The 23,352-nt window shown below is 39.1% G+C and overlaps 1 protein-coding gene across 2 annotated transcripts in view; it reads left to right on the top strand.

Moving 5' to 3' along the window:
• FRY (FRY microtubule binding protein) overlaps positions 1–23,352 on the top strand; it is a 328,357-nt gene that overhangs the window by 177,115 nt on the left and 127,890 nt on the right. For both annotated transcript variants that reach the window (XM_059995989.1, XM_059995991.1), the window contains exons 11-16: positions 463–564; positions 9,492–9,595; positions 10,075–10,183; positions 12,039–12,125; positions 16,321–16,492; positions 17,736–17,868. In XM_059995989.1, coding sequence (XP_059851972.1) covers positions 463–564; positions 9,492–9,595; positions 10,075–10,183; positions 12,039–12,125; positions 16,321–16,492; positions 17,736–17,868 — 707 coding nt within the window. The remainder of the gene's footprint in view (positions 1–462; positions 565–9,491; positions 9,596–10,074; positions 10,184–12,038; positions 12,126–16,320; positions 16,493–17,735; positions 17,869–23,352) is intronic.

Consider the following 23,352-nt stretch of genomic DNA (forward strand, 5'->3'; position numbering starts at 1 on the left):
TTTACCGATGCAGTAACATTTCTTTTAGGAATCTTCCTTAATTACAGGAGGATTGCATGCAAAAGAAAACACATACACCTACCTCTAAGACAGGGACAAACTGGTAGATGTTTATGAGCCCGAAAGCCAGTAACATTTTCAAAATCAGTGTGCCTTCCTGCTTTTCCTCCTGAGGCTTGAGAGTGATCTACGATAGTTTGTTTTTAAAATTTATGAGTGAAGACTAAATCAGTGAATCAGATTTCCACTTATGATCCATGAAACTCACTCTCTACCCTCTACGTAACTCCAGAGCATTCCATCCCCATCGTCCTCAGAAAGCATTTGCAAAGTATCCACGTCTGCACCGTACTTGTTGCGCCTGGGTGTGTTACAAAGTGGGTGGTGGTTCCAGAGAGCGTGTGTCACCTGGTTGTTGTTGAAATAGACATCACCCTGTGACCTCATCTTCTCTCTCCTCAGGCCTTGTACCCGCTGGTGACCTGTCTGCTCTGCGTCAGCCAGAAGCAGCTATTCCTGAACAGGTGGCACGTTTTCCTCAACAACTGCTTATCCAACCTTAAAGTTAGTATTTGTCGGCTCAGAAGAGTCTTCTATAAAAATATGTATGAGTCTGAGCCTGGTTTGTGTGTTTCTGAGAGTGACTCCTGATGTCTGCAGGGGAAATGATCCTGTACTGTTTTGGAATAATGAAAAAAATATTAAGAAGAGTTTTCCTTATTAAATATAGTCAGTTTTAGAAGGCGACTGGGATTAAGAGGAATCATGTCAAATTGGGGGGGGGGGAATCTTTTAAAATTTTTTTTAAATTTTAATTTTCTTATTGAAGTATAGTCAATTTACAATGTTGTACGCTCTCGTCTAAGAAGGATCACTTTAGAAGCTTTTTTTTTTTTTTTAATATTTATTTGGCTGTACCGGGTCTTAGTTGCAGCACGTGGGATCTAGTTCCCTGATCAGGGAGTGAACCTGGGCCCCCTGCATTGGGAGTGTGGAGTCTTAGCCACTGGACTGCCAGGGAGGTCCCTAAGAAGGATCATTTTAAAGGTAGAATTAAATACCCCTCTATATGCATCTATGGTCACACTTTTTCTAAATGATTAAAAAAAGGGAGGCCACACTTCACTGGCAGAAGCTCACCTAAACCTCCTCCAGCCTTTCTCTAACCTCCTCCAGGCTAGGGAAATATTTGGGGGGGAAAACATTCCATTCTGTGGGAGGATTGACCTAGTAGCAGAGAACACTTATTTTCTGTCCCTGTTATTTGTGATTGAAGATGTTCTGTTCAAGCCACGTGCCAGTCAGTCCTCAGCATTCACTGAACAACAGCTGTTCAGATGTTGGGTGACATGAGAACCAATTCAGGGTGCCTGAAACGGAGGAACCTACAGTTAAACCAACTGTAATGGTTAGCTTTAAAATAGGCTTTATAACTTTTAATGTTGTGAACATATTTTAAGTTTTAGTGACCTATTGATAAAAGACAACTAAAGGAACACTGTTTCTAATAGGTGCAAATAGCACATGTTTTTCACAGTTGTTCTCAGTTGTGTCCAAAGATGTTGAATTCCTTTTACAAGGTTAATACTTGCTGCTTTAGAATTTTTGAAATGCACTTAGTTGTAAAGTGCTGTATGTACTTACACATATTGCCTTGTCTTTTTTGTTCTAAGACCCTTTAATTTGGTGAAATGGTCAAGATTAATTATATTATTTTGTCATTTATCATATAATGACACAATAGTCTGCATTGGGGCTGTTTTAAGCACCAGCTGTGTACTGGCTCTAAAAGCTGATTGTGAAATCCAAGATTAGAATCGTTTATTTTCTTCAAATTGGCAGGGAAATATAATAGCAGTGGATATAGAATTAGCTTTTAAGAATTCTGGAAAACACAGTATTTTTCAGGGTATCAGCTATTATATAATGGCCACCTTCAGATGTTTGATGCAGGGATTTATCCATCTGTCAAACGCCTCCAACACATAACCCAATGTCATTTTTTTGTTATATTGGTCCATTTTTAAGTTATTCCGCTATTCCATTTAAATATTTTTTCTTCTACATTTTACACAAAGGGGAAAAGCTCATTTTGTTCAAAACGAAACAAAAGGAGAAATGATTAAGAATGTTCATTTTTCTGTATATATTATGCTAAATGTGTTTGTGATGAATTTTAGTTAGAACCAAACTAGTGTTTTGCCTGACAGTTTACTGTTGTGGCCAAAAATACCAAAATTCTTGGTGTCTGGAGTTGCTTTTGAAATACAGCAGCGTAATCTTACTTTGCACTTAATTGCTTTGAAGTTAGAATGTTGTTTGAAGGTCTGGTCGAAGCCCACCAGAAAGGCTTAATAACAGGGTTACACACAGCCCTAGAGAGAAGGGCTGCACGCTCATGGTGTTTCCCTGTGCAAACATTTCAAGCATCAGGATTTCTCAAAGGGAAAGACAATAGGATCAGAAGGAGTAGAGGTGCTAGGGAAGGTGCCGGAAATGGGAAAGATAGGGATGTTAGTTCTATAAAAATTAGATCTAGGGTCCCTGTTCTCAAGGAACTTGGCATTTCATTGGGGGATATGTAATGAAGTTTCAAAATGCGTGATGCAGACAAGGAGGGACGTAAAAGTTGGGAGTAGGGAGTTACCTGTGCCATTTATGGAGGTCTGGTAATCCATGAAGCATGAAAGAGGTAGTTATTAGGCAACGGAAAGGCAATGATATTTCACTTTATGGGTAATAAATTGTTGGAATTCACCTCCTCAAGGGTAAAAGATACAGAAAGATCCTTGATGAATTACAATCGGAATAAAATTGTATCACACGTATTTAGAACTAAACCTGATGAGTTACAATCGAAATAAAATTGTATCACACATATTTAGAACTAAACCCAGTAGGGATTAAATGGGACCATTTAAAAAAATACAGAAAACCTTCCAAACCTCCTCAAGTGTCCTCGACAGGGAAGAAATACCTGAGGAAAAACTAACATGGCTTTAGGAGTACACTTTGTCTTGAATGGCTTCAGTATTCTGTGGGATTTAGAGCCAAACATATCATTTCAGAAAGGACCACCAATCCAGCTCTTTCCTCTGGTCACCATCCCTTTTTCCCTGCATCCCCTCCCCTACTTGTCTCCCCATCCCCTATATGTACTCAAGTATAATGAACCCAGTGTTTGAACCTTACATGTTGAACTTGGTAGCCACCTTTGATATGTTCTGCAGGGGAGAGCCATCAAGGTGGCAGCATGACATAGAGCAGAATAGAAATGTGTGTGAGTGTGAAAAATCTGCTTTCAAAGTAAACAAGCTCTCAGATTCAATGCTCATTTAACGTCAGTGCCCTGGTTTATCCTCAGCGTCAGTCTGTCAGAAGCAGGCTGCTTTGGTAACACAAACGTGAAGTCCTTATTTACACTTGTTAACTCGGTCAACCACGTATTAGCGATAGACCCTTGTAAAGTGGTGAGAAGTTTACAACACCTTCTCACCACGACCTTGACATCTTTCAGGAACCCCTGGTAAGTAGTGACCAATACTTTTTTCTTCTATGTATTTTATGTCGGAATCTGAACATATTGAACTATTTTAAAATGTTACGTTCCCTTCACATCTGCCATAATATGTCTCATTCTGAAAAGGGGAAATATGTTTTGAAAAATTGAGTTAATAGTACTTTTTTTTGTCATGAATCCCCATTTATGAATAGTTCTTTTAAAATGTAATTATTGTGTTCATAATAACTATGTACACGTTTCTTATCCTCGAAAATGGATAATATAATTGGGAGAATCTTTAAATTTCCTTTTCCTTAAAATAATGAATATAATATACCCGTGAGGTCTTGATCACAGAAACAAACAAAAAAGGAAACCTCAAAAGTTAAGAAATCTATTTACTGTATAATTAATAACAACAATAGGTCTCATTAATTGGAGATCTGTTATGAGCCAGGCCAGCAGTAGGGCCTTTACATACATGTCATGGATTATCATGACAATGTCACAGGCTGCATTGACCTCCCCCTGTGCTTTCATGATATTAGTTATGTTTTTCTAAAAGTTTTGCTCAGATAGCAATATTGAAGGTATATCATCTGAAGGTTAGACATTAGTCAGCTTAGCTTCATAGTACTAGAAACCAAAGTACAGAATTAAAAAGGATTCTTCTTTTGTCTCAGTCACTATTTACACTGGGACTTGAATGCATTCGCTTAGTTAATTGGTCAACAATTCTTCACTAGAACTGTACCAGGCACTGTTCCAGGTGCTGGGAATAAGTGATGAATGAGATAGTAACATGCTGGTCTTTTAGACCTTGTAATTTAGTGGAGGAAACAGACAGGAAACAAGTAAACAAGTAGATGAGGAAAAAAACTTCAGATAGTGATAACTGCTATGAAGAAAATCAAATAAGCTATGATGATAGAGAATTACGGATTCAGAAGGGGCAGGGAAGAGGAGGGGACAAGGAAGGTCTTTTGCTTTCCGCTAAGAGTCTCAAAGTTTCGTTGCCATAAATTTGTTTGATGAAACTTGTGTTTGGCACTTAATATATCTTTGTGTGTAATAATCACTATGAAGTTAAAGGAGTGCTTTTTCTTAACTTTTCACATAAAAGTAAGGGTATTAATGATATCTTTATTTTATGAGGGGAAGGATTGAGTAATATATTAAGGATTCCACAGTCATTGCCTGAATCCATTAAAATGTATGGTACCATTTAAAACAACTACTATCCTCTTTGCAAATATCAACTGTAAGTGATGCCGTATTAGCTATTTAAATATTAATTTTCAAGAAATAGTTATACTGCTTTAATATTAACTTTATTTCTATAAACTTGAGAAAATCTCTTATCTATGTTTCAGATCTGTCAAAGGCACATTTCAAAGTGGAATTTATAAATTCTAATAGTGCACACAAATTGAGTCCAAAAATTAGTGATCAGATGACAGGTGTGTTACTTTCTGTGAATGCCTTATTTATTCAGCCAATGAATAGAAAAATAATCTCTGTAAATTTTTGGTACAGAAATTTTAGAGGTTATCCTAAACTATAGCACATATGTTATTTGGGTAATACAGTCATCAAAAAGATTGAATTATGATCAGAGTAAATTGATTCAGCTATCAAAAGGAAATGCCAAAAGGAAGGAAGGTGTTGACTGTGATATGTGCAAGGAAATATGAGAAAGAAATAGGTTTACTTCAGTTGCTTTAGTTGCAATGCAAGAGAAATCTAGAAGAGTTTTGAGTATAACAAGATGAAAAGACTAAAATTATTTATTGATCTGTAATCAATGGATCTTTATCTCTGTGTGCATAAGGATCTCTAAGGAAGCCTGTTACAAATGCAACTTGTTGAAACCTACCTCCAGAGATTCTGGTTTAGAATGTCTGGGTGCAGCCGAGGAATTTGCATATTCATAAGCAGCCTGGGTGACTGGGTGCAAGTGGTCAGCTGATGGTCATGGGAAACATGGGTCTGTCCAATGACCCTGTCACTAGACAAGTTATCAGTGAATTCAGTGCTCCCTACTTGTTACTGTTAACACTGAATTGCTTTAACTAAATCAAAAGCACAATTTAAAGAAGGTGGGCATGGTGTTGGGCAGGTTGACATGTCACATGAAGTCTGTCTGTGACCAGCACTGAGATGAGATGCAGGAGACCAGGGAAGATCCACTCTGAAACCTGCTAGATTCTTGGAACAGTTTTATCACTGTAACCTCATAGCTGGTATAGATAAGTTGTTGGTTAATTAATTAATTGAGAAGCATATTCCAGTGGAAGAATAGTAGTCTTTCCATCTTGGAGTGGAGACTTTTGACACAGAAGTCGGTGGTTTGAGACATAGGTTAAAAGTGTCAAAATCCTGAAACTATATATCAAGACCTTGTTATGTTAGCTGCTGTTGACATACAAAGACAATGAGGAAAAAGTCCTGTTTTCAAGTAGAGTGCAGTCTAGTAGGTACCAGCAGCATATTTGATCAGCCTCCATATAATATTTCCACTGAGGTGGGAAAATTCATGTTTGGAAGACACCGGGGCCAGATTGCTTAGGTTCATATGCTGGCTCCGCCACTTATTAGCCCCTCTGGACCTTGATTTCCTCATCTGTGAAGGGATACAATAACAGTATCAACTTTATGATTCTGAGAATTAAAAAGAGTTAATATGTGTACAATTTTGATAACAACGCCTGATGTAGTAAGCATCCTGTAATATACACATTCCAGTTTCTGAGAAAACAGTCCTTACTGGACCAGAAGTCAGTTCCTATCCCACCTGTCATTTACTGGCTTGAAGACTTGAGCCAGTGATTTGGCTTCTGTCAATGACAGAATCGCCCAATTGATGTCATGGTCTATGAAAGTACTTTTGAAATATCAGAATGCTGTAAAAGTGTAAGATGTTTAGTAATGTCATGTCCATTAGTTTCAGCTACGTACTGAGGGTTGCCTTTTGTACAGTTTCTATATAAAGACATTTTGCTTATGCGTCACGTTGTTCAGCTACTACTCACAGTTTGCTTTTTTAAAAAAAAATTTTGATATTTACTGATAACCTGCTGTACGGCAGTCACTGAGGGCACAGAGATGAACAGTCCAAAATTCCTGGAGCTCACAGTCTGGTAGGAAACATATCAATACAAGTAAAGGCATAGAACAGCATTCTAGAAGTCAGAGAACAGGAGCACTTGGTAATCTCTCTGGGATGGAGGAAGGAGTGGAGGGGCAGGGGAACGTAACACAGGAGTGACACCTAATGAATCTTGCTGGGGAGTAGGAATTTTCCAAGTAAAACAAGGGTAGGGAGGCATTCCAGGCATTCGATGAATTGCAGAAGGGATGTCATGGCACAGAGCACAGTGGGGGTGGAGGCGGAGGGTGGTGATGGGGGAGCCAGGTCACCAAAGGCCCCTCATGCACCACATCATGGAATTTGGACGTCGTCCAGGAGGTGATTAGAAGCCACTTAAGTGCTTTAAATTCAGGGAAGTAAACAGTCATGGTTGCAGTTTAAGAATATCATATGATAATGCCGAGAATGGAAGAGAAACAAGGGAAATCATTTTAGCAGAGAATTGCAGTGATCAGTGATATCATCTTGAAATGCTACAAAGCAATTACCGGTACAGGATCCACGGTTAAAACAAAATAAAAACTTAAGTCAGCCACCTTGCTCTTCAGTCTCTATGGGAGCACAAATAGACAATCTCAAACATATTCTTAAGAGTAAGAGCACGTCAGTCACAACAACATGCCCCCAAAAGATAATTGTGGGTAGGAGGACAGGGAAAAAGTGTAAAAGAAGTTAAACAGAAGACAGTCATCTGAATCATTTAAACTAGAGATCTTAGTTAAGCTCCTAAATGAAAGTTAGATGCTACTTGCCCTACCTGGCCATGATTCATAGTGCGAGATAAGGCACAAGAGAGAATTTTGAATGACACACTATGCAAATATGAATATAAAATAATATATACACCAATAAAGGGAAATGCACAAGGGAGGAGACATTCCCACTAGAAAGGAAGCTCCCTGAAGTCAGAGACTAATCTCCTTTGTTTGCTGCTGAATCTGCACCTTGTGCGTAATAATAGTTACTATGGGCAGGAACAGTGCTAACTTCCCTCTATGTGCTAACTCTTAAGTTCTCTTAACACTCCTAGGAGGGAGGGAGGATTAGTATCTGCGTTTCACAGTCAGGGAAAATCAGGCCCAGAGAGATTACAGAGGTTCCCTGAGGTTGGCCACACAGCTAATAAATTGCAGAGCAAGGATGGGTTTAAACCCAGGCAGTGTGTGTCTAGAGTCTGCTTTTAACCACTGTGTTAACATCATAGACATTTGCTGGTCTGGAGTGATTAGAGGACAGATAATTAGAATTCCTGAAATTTTTAAATGATGGAATATTTTAAACGCAACTTTACTATTTTAGTAGTTTATTAAAATTCCTTTATATAACCAAGACATTCAACAAGTTATAAGGTGTATCACTTGTTTTACTAACAGACAAAAAAAATCTTTTATGTATAAATGTATGCTTCTAAAAAGTTGGGGCTTTTTTGTTTCCTGGAGCTAGAAAAGTAGTTATAAAGTTTATTTGGAAGAATAAATATACAGGAATATCTGGGAAAGCCCTAAAAATAGAAAGAAAAGAAAAAGAGCAGTGGATGGTGGAAGGTAGGCCATACCAGATAGTAAAACACATCATAAAGCCTCAAAAATTAAAATGATGTGTTTTATCATTTTATTTATTTACTTATTTAGATTAATAGAAGAAAAAAATCCGGAATGAGACCAAAATGCATATAGAAATTTAGAATTTCATAATAATGATCATGCCAAGGAGTTATTTTAAAACTATTTAGGCATAAGAAATTTTTTCTAAATCTAAAAAACTACCCCCTACAGTCTTTTCCGTAGAATTTATTTATGTGACTCCTCTTTATTCAGCAAGTAGCTTAAAGGTAAACTTATCCTAGATTATGTCTAAACCGTTAAGAATTCTTAACAAATCTCCTTGAGCTTCATGGCTTCCTGTCACCACCATGAGAACCCTGGTCCCGTTATTTAGCAGGGCACGTAGGGTTCTTCTCAAGCCTCCTCAACCTCTGCTCCTTCGCCTGGCCCCGTGTCCTGGCAGAAAAACCATCCCCAGTTTCTGAAACATGACTCCTTCACCTGCTCTCTTAGCTTCTTTGTGCTGTTGCCTCTCTGTAAAGTGCTGTTCACTCCCCGTCATCTTGGTTTCTAGCGTCAAGCATATTACCTGGCCCAGTGTAGCCACTCGAATGTTTGCTTAATGAACAAATGAGTGAAAGGATTTCAGTTCGTCTGAGTTTTCATCTGCCCCTGGAAACCTTTCCTGATCCCAGTCCTTGTGTTTGCCATAGGTTGCCCTTCTTTCCATCCTCTAGCTCCTGTCCCCACCAGTTTTTCTCTGTGTCTTTGAGTTGACTGTTCATTATTTGTCTCCCAACTGCCACCCGCTCCCCATAGACTGTGAACATCTTAGGGAAAAAGGATAAACTTGTATCTCTGTATCCCAGTGCTTATTATATATTAGTCTCAATAGATGTTGGAGGGCAAAGAGATGGGAGGTGAAGGTGGGTGGTGTTTACAAGGGCATAATCAACAGTAGGACGGATTGATTCTCCTCTTGGCGCCAGGGGTTGCAGTTCCCTAGGACCTGGAGGAAGAAAGCAATCGCCAGTATTCACCTTAGAAAGGAGAGAAAGACGACTTCCTCCCGAACTGCTCAGTCCTGCCCTCTTGGCTATTTGGATCCATTCTCAGAGATTATTTACCCAATGGGCACCAGGAGGCAAATACCCCATAAGTCCCAGGTGGTGCAGCGTACCTCATAGGCACCCTACCACCCACCTGTGGCCCTCCATTACCAGGCATTCAGAAAAGAATAACCTCTATACAGTACCATTTAATCTGCAATCTTTTATCTTGGTTTCTGTTGTAGAATAAAGACCCCAAGATGGCTCGAGTTGCACTGGAATCTCTGTACAGATTACTTTGGGTTTACATGATTCGAATTAAATGTGAAAGCAACACAGCCACTCAGAGGTAAGGAGCTGGCTTGGGTTGATGGTAACCCCATCACTGAGTTAACTGTAACCACATCACTCAGCCAGTGAAAAGGGTGTTTTGTGTCATTGCCAACTACGCTAACCAAACCAGAAGCTGTTCAAAGCTGACAGTTTGTAAAAGCTCTAAGTCCTCTGGACCTTTTCAGGCTTTCCTTAGACGTTGGCTCAACAGCCATTACAGAAACTCCAGCCTCTACCAGGATTGCCAAGTTCTGTGTCAGGACTACATTCACCACTTTAACAAAGGAAGTGGCTATAATTTTCCAGCTGCCCTTAGTTTTCCAGAAAACCTTTTCAGAGAGTAATTATGCTAATGGAAAAGAGATGAAGTGGTTTGTTTTCTTTCTCTGAATTCTCTCTGATACTTAGATAAGATGAAGCACCTGCCATTTTCCCTTAATGTACAGGAGCTCAGCCAATCTTGCTTGTTTTCTCTTTTTTTCCCTTATCTTTCAGCCGTCTTATAACCATCATCACAACACTTTTCCCCAAAGGGTCCCGTGGTGTGGTGCCGAGGGACATGCCTCTGAACATCTTTGTGAAAATCATCCAGTTCATTGCCCAGGTAATGGAGATGCGTCTGGCAGTGAGAGTCTTCTAATTGCCTCTAAGTAGCCACCTCCTTCTTATGAAGTACTAACAGATGAAGAGTCTAAAATAATCTCACGTGTGCAGACTTTTCAGGATGGTTTTGCAAGTGTTTTCACACATAGCTTTTTTTTTTTTTTTTGCTTCAAAACAAATTGTGACATGGTGTGCCAAGTGTCTTCAGCATTTGACCAATGAAAGAACTGAGAGGCAGGGTTTAAGTGACTGATCTGAGGTCACAGAGCCTATTCGTAAGAGGGTCTCTTGACTCCTAGGCCCTGTTTGTTCCTGCTTCTCTGCTCTAGATGCTTCAAGTCAGGAGGAAATTGAGTCTGATGTTTGGAGGAAATAAGAAGACGATAATTTAGTGAACCTGGAGGAGTAAATAAATCATAATGCTCTTTCACCCTGTGAAAAAGAAGAATGTAACAGGAATATTAGCTTTTATCCGGCGCTCATTCTTTGCCAAGAACTGTTCTGAGCACTTCATACATACTATTTTACTTAAGAACTGGGTCCAGTGATATTAAACATTTAGTGTTTACTATTTAGACCCGAGACTTTTAAAAGTTGTTGTTGTTGTTTTTCTTTGCGGTACGTGGGCCTCTCACTGCTGTGGCCTCTCCCGTTGCGGAGCACAGGCTCCGGACGCGCAGGCTCAGCGGCCATGGCTCACGGGCCCAGCGGCTCCGCGGCATGTGGGATCCTCCCGGACCAGGGCACGAACCCGTGTCCCCTGCGTCGGCAGGCGGACTCCCAACCACTGCGCCACCAGGGAAGCCCTAGTTTTTAAAACACTTTGTGTGTAAATGGTTTTTATCCCAACTCTGGCTTCCTTGTGATTTATAGAGAAGCATGAAAAGCTGGTTATTCCAGTCCAGCCTCTGCCGTGAGCCAGCTCCATACCCTAAAGAAGTCATAGAACATCTTTATTCTCAGTGTCTTTATCTATAAAATGTGGATGAAAGTGCTTACCCAGTATCCCTCAGAACGCTGTGTGGATAAAGGGAAATAATAGGCATGAAAGTACTGTTGAAGTGTAATTGATATTGCTATAAAGACATAAGGTTCAATGGCTACTTCACAGACCATTTAATATATACTATCTCTCTGTGTTTTTAGTGCAAGGAAGTGTCTCTGTGATATTTGTCCTTAGGGAAAGGACAGTACTTGCTCTGCAGGTGGATGAATTCACAGAACTTTTCTACATGTAGTTATCATGTGGCTGAGAATGTGCTTTGATGATTCTGGAATATATTGTATAAAATCAACGTGACATATCTTAGTAGTCACTGTCTCAGATTATTAGAATCTGTCGTAAACGTTCTCATTTAAGTAACCTTAATAGTTCTTATCTGTTGATTATTCATTTCACTTGCGGGATTGTCTGTTGTAATATGAGCCAAGGGATTGGAAATGTTAGAGAAGAGAAGAAAATGGTCATTTTGCAGTGGTATTTTTACAAATATGTTTTAAACTGAGTTTCAGGAAGGTGTCAGCATTGGCAGGACAAGCAGGAAGAGTTTGCACTGTGTAGAAGCCCAGATACTCAGAGCGTTTTGGTTTTTCATTTTTTGGTTTTTAGTTATTTGTCATTCTGTGCTTTAGGGCCTAATTACCTATATTATATAAAGCATCTCCACATGCCACATGGAAACAGGAGCAGCTCCACCGAAGGTTCGGATGGACATGGTTTTCCTTCAGGGATTCTCTGTGATGCAACTAAGCGATGCCCCTCTTCTTTCGGAAGCCACCTGTTTGGTGCATATGACAAAAACAGACATTTTCATGTTGAATTAACGCTTTGTTTTGATTTCCCTTTTTCACTACAGGAACGTTTAGATTTTGCAATGAAAGAAATCATTTTTGATTTTCTTTGTGTGGGAAAACCAGCAAAAGCTTTCAGTCTCAATCCAGAGGTAAGAATGACCCTTTTGCGTTTATCGACAGAAACCTCCCTTTGCTTTGCAACCTTGGGGGATGGGGTGAAGGCCGTCTTCTCCAAAAAAGTCTTCTGTTTGTTTCTGTCCGTGTTATTTGACTAAAATAGTAGAGAAGTAAGATTTTTGGGTGAATAGACTTAGAATGATGAAAAGTTGACGTCCTACCACATTCTGTTCTTGTAGAAGGGAGTGAACCTTGCCCCGAAAGGTAATCTGTCTCTGTATGTCTGGTTGTTCATTTTAGAAAGTCAGTACTTGTAACTATTTTGATGCAGATTAGCAAGTTGAGCAGTATTGAAAGTGATGAAACAGAGAAGAATAAATAGATGCAATGATAAAATACTAAAATCTAGTGAAATTAAATAAGTAATGTATGCGTCTTTGATTCTGTGACAGCATCACAATTCAAGGGCCAGGCAGATCATGGCAATGAGTGTATAATGGGTATGATGTACCTCATGTGCGGGGGAGGGGGGCGGCTTAGGCAAATGAAAAGCACGTGCAATTTTAAACTTCTAAAAAGACTGTTGGTGGGAATTCCCACCAACAGAGTGCAGAGTCCTAACCAGTAGCTGTAAGACATTGACCTCCCTGAACTTCAGCTTTTTTACTAGTAAAAGGGACAAACTACTTTTCTAGATCACCTCACAGAATCATCGTGATATTACAAATTCATAAGCAGAAAAAGAAAGAAATTGCACATCAGAAAAAAATTTTTAAATGTTGTTCCTGTCATCACTATGATATTGTCTGGCTCCTTCATTCTGTCAGTGAGGAAGGAGACCCAGAGGCTCAGAATAGGCAGCTGGTTAGCACCAAGGGGAACCCAAGTCTCCTTGCGCCCTCATGCTTCTTCCCACCACACCCTGAATTCTCTCCTTGGCGCTAAGGTTGCCATGTATGTAGGGACAGCCCAACAAGCCCTAAAGTGGGAGTTTCTGTTTGGTGTTTAGTGACATCACAGGCTTCTGGAATGGCTGCAGCCAGGGTCAGTGGGCCAATGGGAGGGGGACAAAGCCAGTGCAAATTCGGGGCATTTTGGCTGGAAGGAGGCCCATGGCCCAAGTACTAAAGAGTCTTCTCTTGCTTGGGAACAGTGGTTCCATGCTTTTCAATGGATGAAGGATAGTCTTTTTTTTTTTTTTTTTTTGGCTGCGCCGTGTGACGTACGGGATCTTAGTTCCCCAACCTGGGATTGAACCCTGGCCCCTGGCAGTGAAAGCGCAGAGTCCTAACCACTGCACCACTAGGGAATTCCCAGGATAGTTTTTCTAATAAATGGTACTAAACAGTTGGAAATCCACTTGCAAAATAATCAACTTCAACCCATAATTTGCCCTGTCAGGAAAAATTAACTCAAAATGAATCATAAGCCTAAATGTGAAATCCGACATCATAAATCTTCCAGAAGAAAACAGAAGATAAAAATCTTTGCAACCTTTGGGTAGGCAAAAATTTCTTAGATAAGATACAAAAAGCATAAATTACAAAAGAAAAAGTTGATAAAATACAAAAGTATGCGCTTTAAAAGTTAATAAAATGTAGCGCCACAGACTGGGCGAAAATATTTGTAAAACACGTATTGACAAACGCTTCTATCCAGAATATATAAAGAACTCCCAACTCAATAACCCAATTTTTTAAATGGACAAAATGAAGAGCCTCTTTACCAAAGAAGAGATACAAATGACCAATAAACCTATGAAAAGATGTTCAACATCCTTAGTCATTAGGGAAATGCAAGTTAAAACCATAGTGAGATGTGCTGAGAAGGATACAGAGCAATTGGAACTTTATACTATTGATGTTTTAGTGAGAATGCAAAATGGTACAACCATTTCTTATAAGGTTAAACATACACTTGGCATATGATCCAGCAGTTCTACCCCAAGGTGTTTATCCAAGAGAAATTAAAACATTTGTCCACAAAGATTTGTATCAACATTTATAGCACCTTTATTCATGATCACTAAAAGCAGGAAAGCAACTCATGTTCAAACAGCTGGTGAATGTTGAAGCAACTTGTGAATCACCAGCACAATGGAATACTATTCAGCCATAAAAAGGAACAAACTACTGATACTGCAGCAACACCTCAAAAGCATTAAGCTCAGTGAAAGAAGCAAGACACGAAAGGTTGTGTCTGTTTGCTTCCATTTATATCACGTTCTGGAAAATGCAAAATTATAGGCAGAAATTAGACACTGATTGTCAGGTGCTGAGGTTGGAGGAGAGGACTGACTGACTGTAAAGAGGCACAAAGGAACTTTTGGGGATGATGGAAATATTTTATATCTTGACTGTGATGATAGTTACCTGACTATATATGTTTCTCAAAATTCAAAGGACTGTACAACTAAAAGGAGTGTATTTTACTATATGAGAATTATATCTCAATAAACTTGACTTCAGTAGAAAACAGTGGAGATTCTAGCCTACAATATATATTTACCAGCGGGAACTTTTCAGGTATTAATCCTCACCATAGCCCTATATGATCAATAGGTATTATTATTCTCATTCTACAGAAAGGAAGCTGAGACTTGGACTTGGAAAAGTTAAGTAATTTCTCAAGACCAGACAGATAATAGAAGGAGAGGTATGATGCAGAGCTATACAAAACATAAGAAGAAATTGTTTTTGAAATTAAGTTAAAAATATATTTCCCAAACTATCCCAACTTACTTCTGCCCTTAGAATTATTCAGAGAAAAGGAAAACTAAGAGAACTGGCAAGAATGGCTCATAAATTGGATAATCCATTTACAAATAATTGAAGCTTGATCATTTAAGTCAATTCACAGTCATCCTACTGATACTGCATCTCCGGAATTAAACGCTGTATTTCCTCACCCAAAACAATGCTGTGTCTTGAAAAATATCCACAAATCTAGAAAACATTTCATGAAAGAACTACTAAAATAAGTGAGGAAACTAATGGACTTTAATATACATTTAAACTTTTTAAAATGAATACTCTTTCATTTTAGAAAATGGAGAAAGAATATTACTGAAAACCATAAAATCATAAAATACACATTGGATTGGGTATGAATGGGCCAGAGAAATGTTTACCACACCCTGGTTGAAATACCCCTACTCCTTGAAGCTTGAATAAATAGTTTAGAAGTCGATATTACTTCATGTTCTAAGATATAATCATGTATTACAGAATAGGTGATTCGGGCAAACCCAACTTGAATGTATAGCTTCCCACCTACTAGTTATGTGGCCCTCTGTTTCCTCACCTGAAAAATGGGAATAATCATACCTTCCTTGCATGGCTATCTTAAAGATGAGAGTTAATGAGCAGTTCTGGATATATTTTAAGAGCTCAATAAATTGTAATTAGATTATCATTGTTAGTAACGGTAATTATTTTCTGCATTAGGTAGCGGTCTACTTAGGGAACTTATTCCTTGATGTGGTTTGAAAATATGAGTGTAAGTGTTTACACATGGCTGTTTAAGGAACTACAGATGTTTTAGTACCTTCTGACCTTTTAAGATTATTGCTGCTGGGAGCAACTATCTTACTGAGTCATCTTTCAGAGCCAATATTATGCCTTATCTGAGCCTGGGGAAGATAATGATCTGGCCCAGAATGACATTTCTTCTTATGAGTTTATGTGTTTTTATAAGTAACAGGTTCTGTGGCTTCGAATTCTTTAAATTTATTTTCAAACTTGCCAGCCTTTGTGAATCAAAAGTCAACAACCTGCAATTCAGAGCAGACGACTTACATTTTTATGATTCACATTTGGAACTCCCTTTTGTTTTCATTCAGTCTTTGTGAGTTAACACATGTCTCCTCCCAGGAGACAAAGAGATTTTTGTTGACCTCAGTTTACCTTAGTTGCAGCTGCTCCAAAGGGGGACTGCCTATCCCTTGGAGGTGCACCCAGGATCCCCCAAACAGAATGAATCTGACCATCTCAAACATACCCTCCAAGTTTGGTGAAAATCTACCCAGTTGTTTTCTTGTGATGCAGCAACAAAGAGTGTCAGAAACTTAATTTCATTTTCTTAGGTTTGGCCTAAACCCTTTTAAATGATTTTCCCACACTAATCTAGAAGGCAAACCATGCTTAACTTCTTTTGAAAGACTGATGGTTTAATTTCACAACAATAATTGGGTCTTTCTCTTTACCATGAACATATTGTCTCTTACAGAGGATGAACATTGGTTTACGGGCGTTCTTGGTCATAGCTGATAGCTTGCAGCAGAAAGATGGGGAACCTCCCATGCCAGTTACCGGAGCCGTTCTCCCTTCAGGAAACACACTGAGGGTGAAGAAGACATATCTGAGTAAAACACTAACTGAAGAGGAAGCCAAAATGATAGGTGGGTTTCAAAGATATGTTTGCACTGGGCCTTATTAAGCCTTTAAAATGACCAATAGACACTTACCCTTAGTGAGATATATTTTTAAAATCTTCATAAAAGTAGCTGATGAGACATGTCAACATTAATTGTTTTGATTCATGCTGTGGTTTGTTTTACTGCCCTTTAAACTCTTTGGAACTTCCTGGTAAACATTTTGCCGTTTAAATGTTAGATTTTTATCTGTGGTCTTTTCAAACTTCTAATATTGATAATTTGCAGTTTACAGTAAATTTCTAAGACATCTGTGTGCTTTGGTAGATAATCCTGTTTATAAAGCAAACATATAAATATATTCATTCATTTATTCATTCCCTCATTCATTTTTATAGTTCCTTTTCTTCTATTTTTTTTTCAGTAAAATTAGTTTAATCTGTGTTTTAAACATGCCAAGTCCCATACATGCCAGGGTATATTGTGGGTTTAGCCTACGTGAGATTATTTTCTTTTTAATTTAACTATCTTAACCCAAAGAGATGATCTTTTGCATTTGTTTCTCTTTCACCGAGTTCCTGAATTTAGAAACCTACTGCAAACTTGTTAAGTTAGTTCCTGGATTCCAAAGACCTAGAGGAAACATATGAGGAAACTTTTTCCTTTAAAATATTTATCTTTAGTTATGCAATGCTTAAATGAGTTCAAAAATATCAATATGAAATACATATTCTGTACACATTTTCTTCCACTGTATTAATGAGAGCGGTAAAAATGATATACCTGAGGTAAATTTTTCTTCATTTAAAAAATTATGATGTGAAATCATTTGTTGCCTTTACTAAGAAAACCCACACATATATTTCGGAGAATAATATAAAGTTATTAAAATTCTAACCCCAAATGAGAATTATCTTTTATTCACATAACCACTCATTAGGCTGAATTTTTTTATACTAACCAGAAAACTAAAAATTCTAGTGTGGAACTTTCTGTTTCCTTGTTTATTTTTACTCTTCTGGAAAATATTTCCCTTTGAAGTATTAGAATTCCTATGTGTTAAATTTAAATGATTCTTTCGGGAACACCAACTACATGTGGGTACTATGCTAAGAGTCCTGCAGATAAGAGATTAAATTAGACTCTGCTCAGAGAATTCACTGACCCACAGAAGGTCTTCAGTAAAAATATATCACAGAGGATGAATAAAATGGGATTTCACTCTTTGATAGATTTAGTCAAAGATGTAACTGTCATGTGTATTTTTCAGGCATGTCATTATATTACTCTCAAGTACGAAAAGCTGTGGACAATATTTTAAGGCACCTTGATAAAGAAGTAGGAAGGTGTATGATGCTAACTAACGTCCAGATGTTAAACAAAGAACCTGAAGACATGATCACGTGAGTATAGTGAGGACTAAGTTTTCAATGAAGGATTAATGAACCAAAAGACACCAGCAGAGGTTCTTCCCCTTTATTCTGTATTTTGTTCTCATGTTATTAGAGTCTGAGTTCTGAGAAGTGTTAGGGATAGTAAAAACATCGTTTGATACTATTTGACTAACTGTAAAAATAAAGTCAAACCTGAGATTGATCTGTTTTGATAATATTTCAAGTATCATTAGGCCAGTAAGTTAGAAAATGGGCCCAAGACACTTTTACTGGTCCACATTTTCAGAAGTAATGTTTTGCTCTCAAGCCTATGTGATACAGCGTCATCACCAGTTTAGAGACATTCCATCTTTATGAATCTCAAGTTTACTTGTTGCTAGTGAGCGTTCCTGAACAGTGAGAGTTAAACCTGCTTAATATTCTCTATGTAACTGTGTCATAAAAATACTGGATTTTCAGAATGCATTTGTAGCTTAGAATGTAGGAATCAGATGTTCTTAGCCAAAATCCAAGATCTAGATTTGTAATTAGAGTTCCTCATTAGAAACAACAGTTTGATTTTGATGCTTGTGATTAATTATGGCAGGAACGCAGGTTAGGTTATGATTATATTTTAAGACAGTTTGGACTTTGTTGTTGAACTATGAATTAAATTATATTTGGCACCTGTGGCATACATTTCTAAACATACAATTAGGAAAATTTTCTTTGTCACTCAGTGTGTCCAATTCCAAATATCACAGTTAGTTGGAACGTTGTTACCTATATAGGGAAGTTCATGTTATGGGTGTGTATTTTTATTACAATAGTAGTATGTCAAAAACAAACTACAGTGAGACAAAACATGATAAAATAAAGTTAAAAATACAGAATTATTTTAAATACATATTTAGCAGTATGGCAAGTTAAAATGAAAGCCTCCTCCACAGAGCTCCACTTGAAATCTGCATCCATTCCTTGGTTCAGGGTGATTTCTTCCAGACCTTTCCCAATGTCAGCACAAATACATACACACATTTTCCTTTTTACAAAACTGGAGTTATACAATGTATATTATCCTGCAGCTTGCCAGTCACTTCATTTAAATGATATGGAGAGCATGCAGCTTTAGATTTTTCAACCAAAATGATAGCAGAATTGAAATTGACCAAAGTTAATGACATTAACTATCTTGTCTACAGATCTGGTCCTTACCTAACAAATTGCCAGGTTGTCCATAACCTTTAACCTCCTTACTGCACACTCTCTGAACATATTAAAGCAGTTTTCAGTTTACAATGTAGAAGATGTAAGAAATGCTTTGAAAACTGCTGCCATAGGGCTTCCCTGGTGATTCAGTGGTTGAGAGTCCGCCTGCCGATGCAGGGGACGCGGGTTCGTGCCCTGGTCTGGGAAGATCCCACATGCCGTGGAGCGGCTGGGCCCGTGAGCCATGGCCACTGAGCCTGCGTGTCCGGAGCCTGTGCTCCACAACAGGAGAGGCCACAACAGTGAGAGGCCCACGTACCGCAAAAAAAAAAAAAAAAAAAAAAAAAAACTGCTGCCACATTGTTGTTTCCTCTGAAATAGTAAGGAAATGAAAGGCCTTCAAAGGAAAACTATGTTTATAATCCAGAGATCATAAGACAGGGTCAGGACCAAAACAATACATTCAAAACCATAAAAGGTACAGGTTTAAATGTAAATGTTAACATTTCATTTGTATTTTCACAATACCTTAAACTTTTTCTAAGGTGATTCTTTACTTTCTCCTATTCAATGGTCTTAAGATGCCCCACCCCCCCAAATAGGGCTAGAAATAGTTTTCATGCTAGACTTTAAAGCAGATCCCTGAGTGGAAAATGGCTCATGGCTACATTTCTAAAAAACAAAGAGATAGGGAGACCTTCAAGATGGCAGAGGAGTAAGACGTGGAGATCACCTTCCTCCCCACAAATACATCAGAAATACATCTACACGGTGGACAACTCCTACAGAACACCTACTGAACGCTGGCAGAAGACCTCAGACTTCCCAAAAGGCAAGAAACTCCCCATGTACCTGGGTAGAGCAAAAGAAAAAAGAAAAAACAGAGACAAAAGAATAGGGACGGGACCTGTACCTCTGGGAGGGAGCTGTGAAGGAGGAAAGGTTTCCACACACGAGGAAGCCCCTTCATGGGCAGAGACTGCAGGTGGCGGAGTGGGGAAGCTTCGGAGCCGCGGAGGAGAATGCAGCAACAGGGGTGCAGAGAGCAAAGTGGAGAGATTCCCGCACAGAGGATCAGTGCCAACCAGCACTCACCAGCCTGAGAGGCTTGTCTGCTCAACCGCCGGGGCGGGCGGGGGCTGGGAGCTGAGGTTCAGCCTTCGGAGATCAGACCCCAGGGAGAGGACTGGGGTTGGCAGCGTGAACACAGCCTGAAGGGGGCTAGTGAAACCCAGCTAATAAGGAGGGAGTCCAGGAAAAGTCTGGACCTGCCTAAGAGGCAAGAGAACATTGTTTCGGGGTGCGTGAGGAGAAGGGATTCAGAGCACCACCTAAATGAGCTCCAGAGACAGGCACAAGCTGCAGCTATCAGCGCAGACCCCAGAGACAGGCATGAGACGCTAAGGCTGCTGCTGCAGCTACCAAGAATCAGTATGTGCAAGCACAGGTCACCATCCACACCTCCCCTCCCGGGAGCCTGTGCAGCCTGCCACTGCCAGGGTCCCGTGATCCAGGGACAACTTACCTAGGAGAACACACGGCGCCTCAAGCTGGTGCAACATCACACCGGCCTTGTCGCTGCGGGCTCACCCCGCATTCTGTACCCCTCCCTCCCCCCAGCCTGAGTGAGCCAGAGCCCCCGAATCAGCTGCTTCTTTAACCCCGTCCAGTCTGGGCAGGAAACAGATGCCCTCAGGCGACCTACGCGCAGAGAGGGGGCCAAATCCAAAGCTGAACCCCAGGAGCTGTGTGAAAAAAGAAGAGAGAGGGAAATCTCTCCCAGCAGCCTCAGGAGCAGTGGATTAAATCTCCACAATCAACTTGATGTACCTGCATCTCTGGAATACCTGACTAGACAACGAATTATCCCGAAATTGAGGTGGTGGACTTTCGGAGCAACTGTAGACTTGGGGTTTGCTTTCTGCATCTAATTTGTTTCTGGTTTTATGTTTATCTTACTTTAATAGTTAGAGTTTATTATCAGTGGTAGATTTGTTTATTGATTTGGTTGCACTCTTCCTTTTTTTTTTTAATATATAGATATGTATATTTTTTTCCTTGTTCTCTTTCTGTGAGGGTGTATGTGTATGCTTCTTTGTGTGATTTTGTCTGTATAGCTTTCCTTTTACCATTTGTCCTAGGGTTCTGTCTGTCTGTTTTGTTTTTTTTTTAGTACAGTTTTTAGCGCTTGTTATCATTGGTGGATTTGTTTTTTGGTTTGGTTACTCTATTCTTTCTTTCTTTTTTCTTTTTTTATGACTTTTTAACTTTTTCATGTTTAATAATTATTTTTTATTTTAAGAACTTTATTTTATTTTTTTCTTTCTTTCTTTCTTTTTTTCTCCCTTTTCTTCTGAGCTGTGTGGCTGACAGGGTCTCAGTGCTCCAGCAGGGTATCAGGCCTGTGCCTCAGAGGTGGGAGAGGCGAGTTCAGGACATTGGTCTACCAGAGACCTCCCGGCTCCACGTAACATCAAAGAGCAAATGCTCTCCCAGAGATCTCCATCTCAACGATAAGGCCCAGCTCCACTCAACGCCCAGCAAGCTACAGTGCTGGACACCCTATGCCAAACAACTAGCAAGACAGGAACCAACCCCACCCATTAGCAGAGAGACTGCCTAAAAGCATAATAAGGTGACAGACACCCCAAAACACACCACTGGACACGGTCCTGCCCACAAGAAAGACAAGATCCAGCCTCATCCACCAGAACACAGGCACCAGTCCCCTCCACCAGGAAGCCTACACAACCCACTGAACCAGCATTACCCACTGGGGGCAAACATCAAAAACGTCGGGAACTACAAACCTGCAGCCTGCGAAAAGGATACCCCAAACACAGTAAGTGAAGCAAAATGAGAAGACAGAGAAACACGCAGCAGATGAAGGAGCAAGGTAAAAACCCACCAGACCAAACAAATGAAGAGGAAATCGGCAGTCTACCTGGAAAAGAATTCAGAGTAATGATAGTAATGATGCAAAATCATGGAAACAGAATGGAGAAAATAAAAGAAACGTTTAACAGGGACCTAGAAGAACTAAAGAGCAAACAAACAATGATGAACAACACAATAAATGAAATTAAAAATTCTCTAGAATGAATCTATAGCAGAATAACTGAGGCAGAAGAACAAATACGTGACCTGGAAGATAAAATAGTGGAAATAACTACTGCAGAGCAGAATAAAGACAAAAGAATGAAAAGAATCGAGAACAGTCTTTGAGACCTCTGGGAAAAAATTAAATGCACTAACATTCGAATTATACGGGTCCCATAAGAAGAAGAGGAAAAGCAAGGGACTGAGAAAATATTTGAAGAAACTAGTTGAAAACTTCCCTAATATGGGAAAGGAAATAGTCTATCAAGTTCAGGAAACGAAGAGAGTCCCATACAGGATAAATCCAAGGAGAAACACGCCAAGACAAATATTAATCAAAATATCAAAAATTAAGTACAAAGAAAAAATATTAAAAGCAACAAGGGAAAAACAACAAATGACATATAAGGGAATCCCCATAAGGTTATCAGCTGATCTTTAAGCAGAAACTCTGCAACCCAGAAGGGAGTGTTAGGACATATTTTACATGATGAGAGGGAAAAACCTGAAAAAATTTTCAGATTTCACAAAAATCTGAAAATCTCATTTAGATTCGATGGAGAAATAAAAACCTTTATAGACAAGCAAAAGGTAAGAGAATTCAGCACCACCAAACCAGCTTTACAACAAATGCTAAAAGAACTTCTCTAAAGAGGAAACACAAGAGAAGGAAAAGACCTATAATAATAATAAATAATAAAGATTAATAATAAACCCAAAACAATTAAGAAAATGGTAATTGGCACATACATATCAATAAATACCTTAAACGTGAATGGATTAAATGCTCCAGCCAAAAGACATAGACTGGCTGAATGGAAACAAAAACAAGACCTGTATATATGCTGTCTACAAAGACCCACTTCAGACCTAGGGACACGTACAGACTGAAAGTGAGGGGATGGAAAAAGATATTCCATGCAAATGGAAGTCAGAAGAAAGCTGGAGTAGCAATTCTCATATCAGACAAAATAGACTTTAAAATAAAGACTATTACAAGAGACACAGAAGGACACTACATAATGATCAAGGGACCAATCCAAGAAGAAGATATAACAATTGTAAATATTTATGAACCCAACATAGGAGCACCTCAATACATAAGGCAAATGCTAACAGCCATAAAAGGGGAAATCAACAGTAACACAATCATAATAGTGGACTTTGACACCCCACTTTCACCAATGTACAGATCACCCAAACTGA

This window comes from Delphinus delphis, chromosome 18, assembly GCF_949987515.2.
Source record: "Delphinus delphis chromosome 18, mDelDel1.2, whole genome shotgun sequence".
Classification (NCBI taxonomy): domain Eukaryota; kingdom Metazoa; phylum Chordata; class Mammalia; order Artiodactyla; family Delphinidae; genus Delphinus; species Delphinus delphis.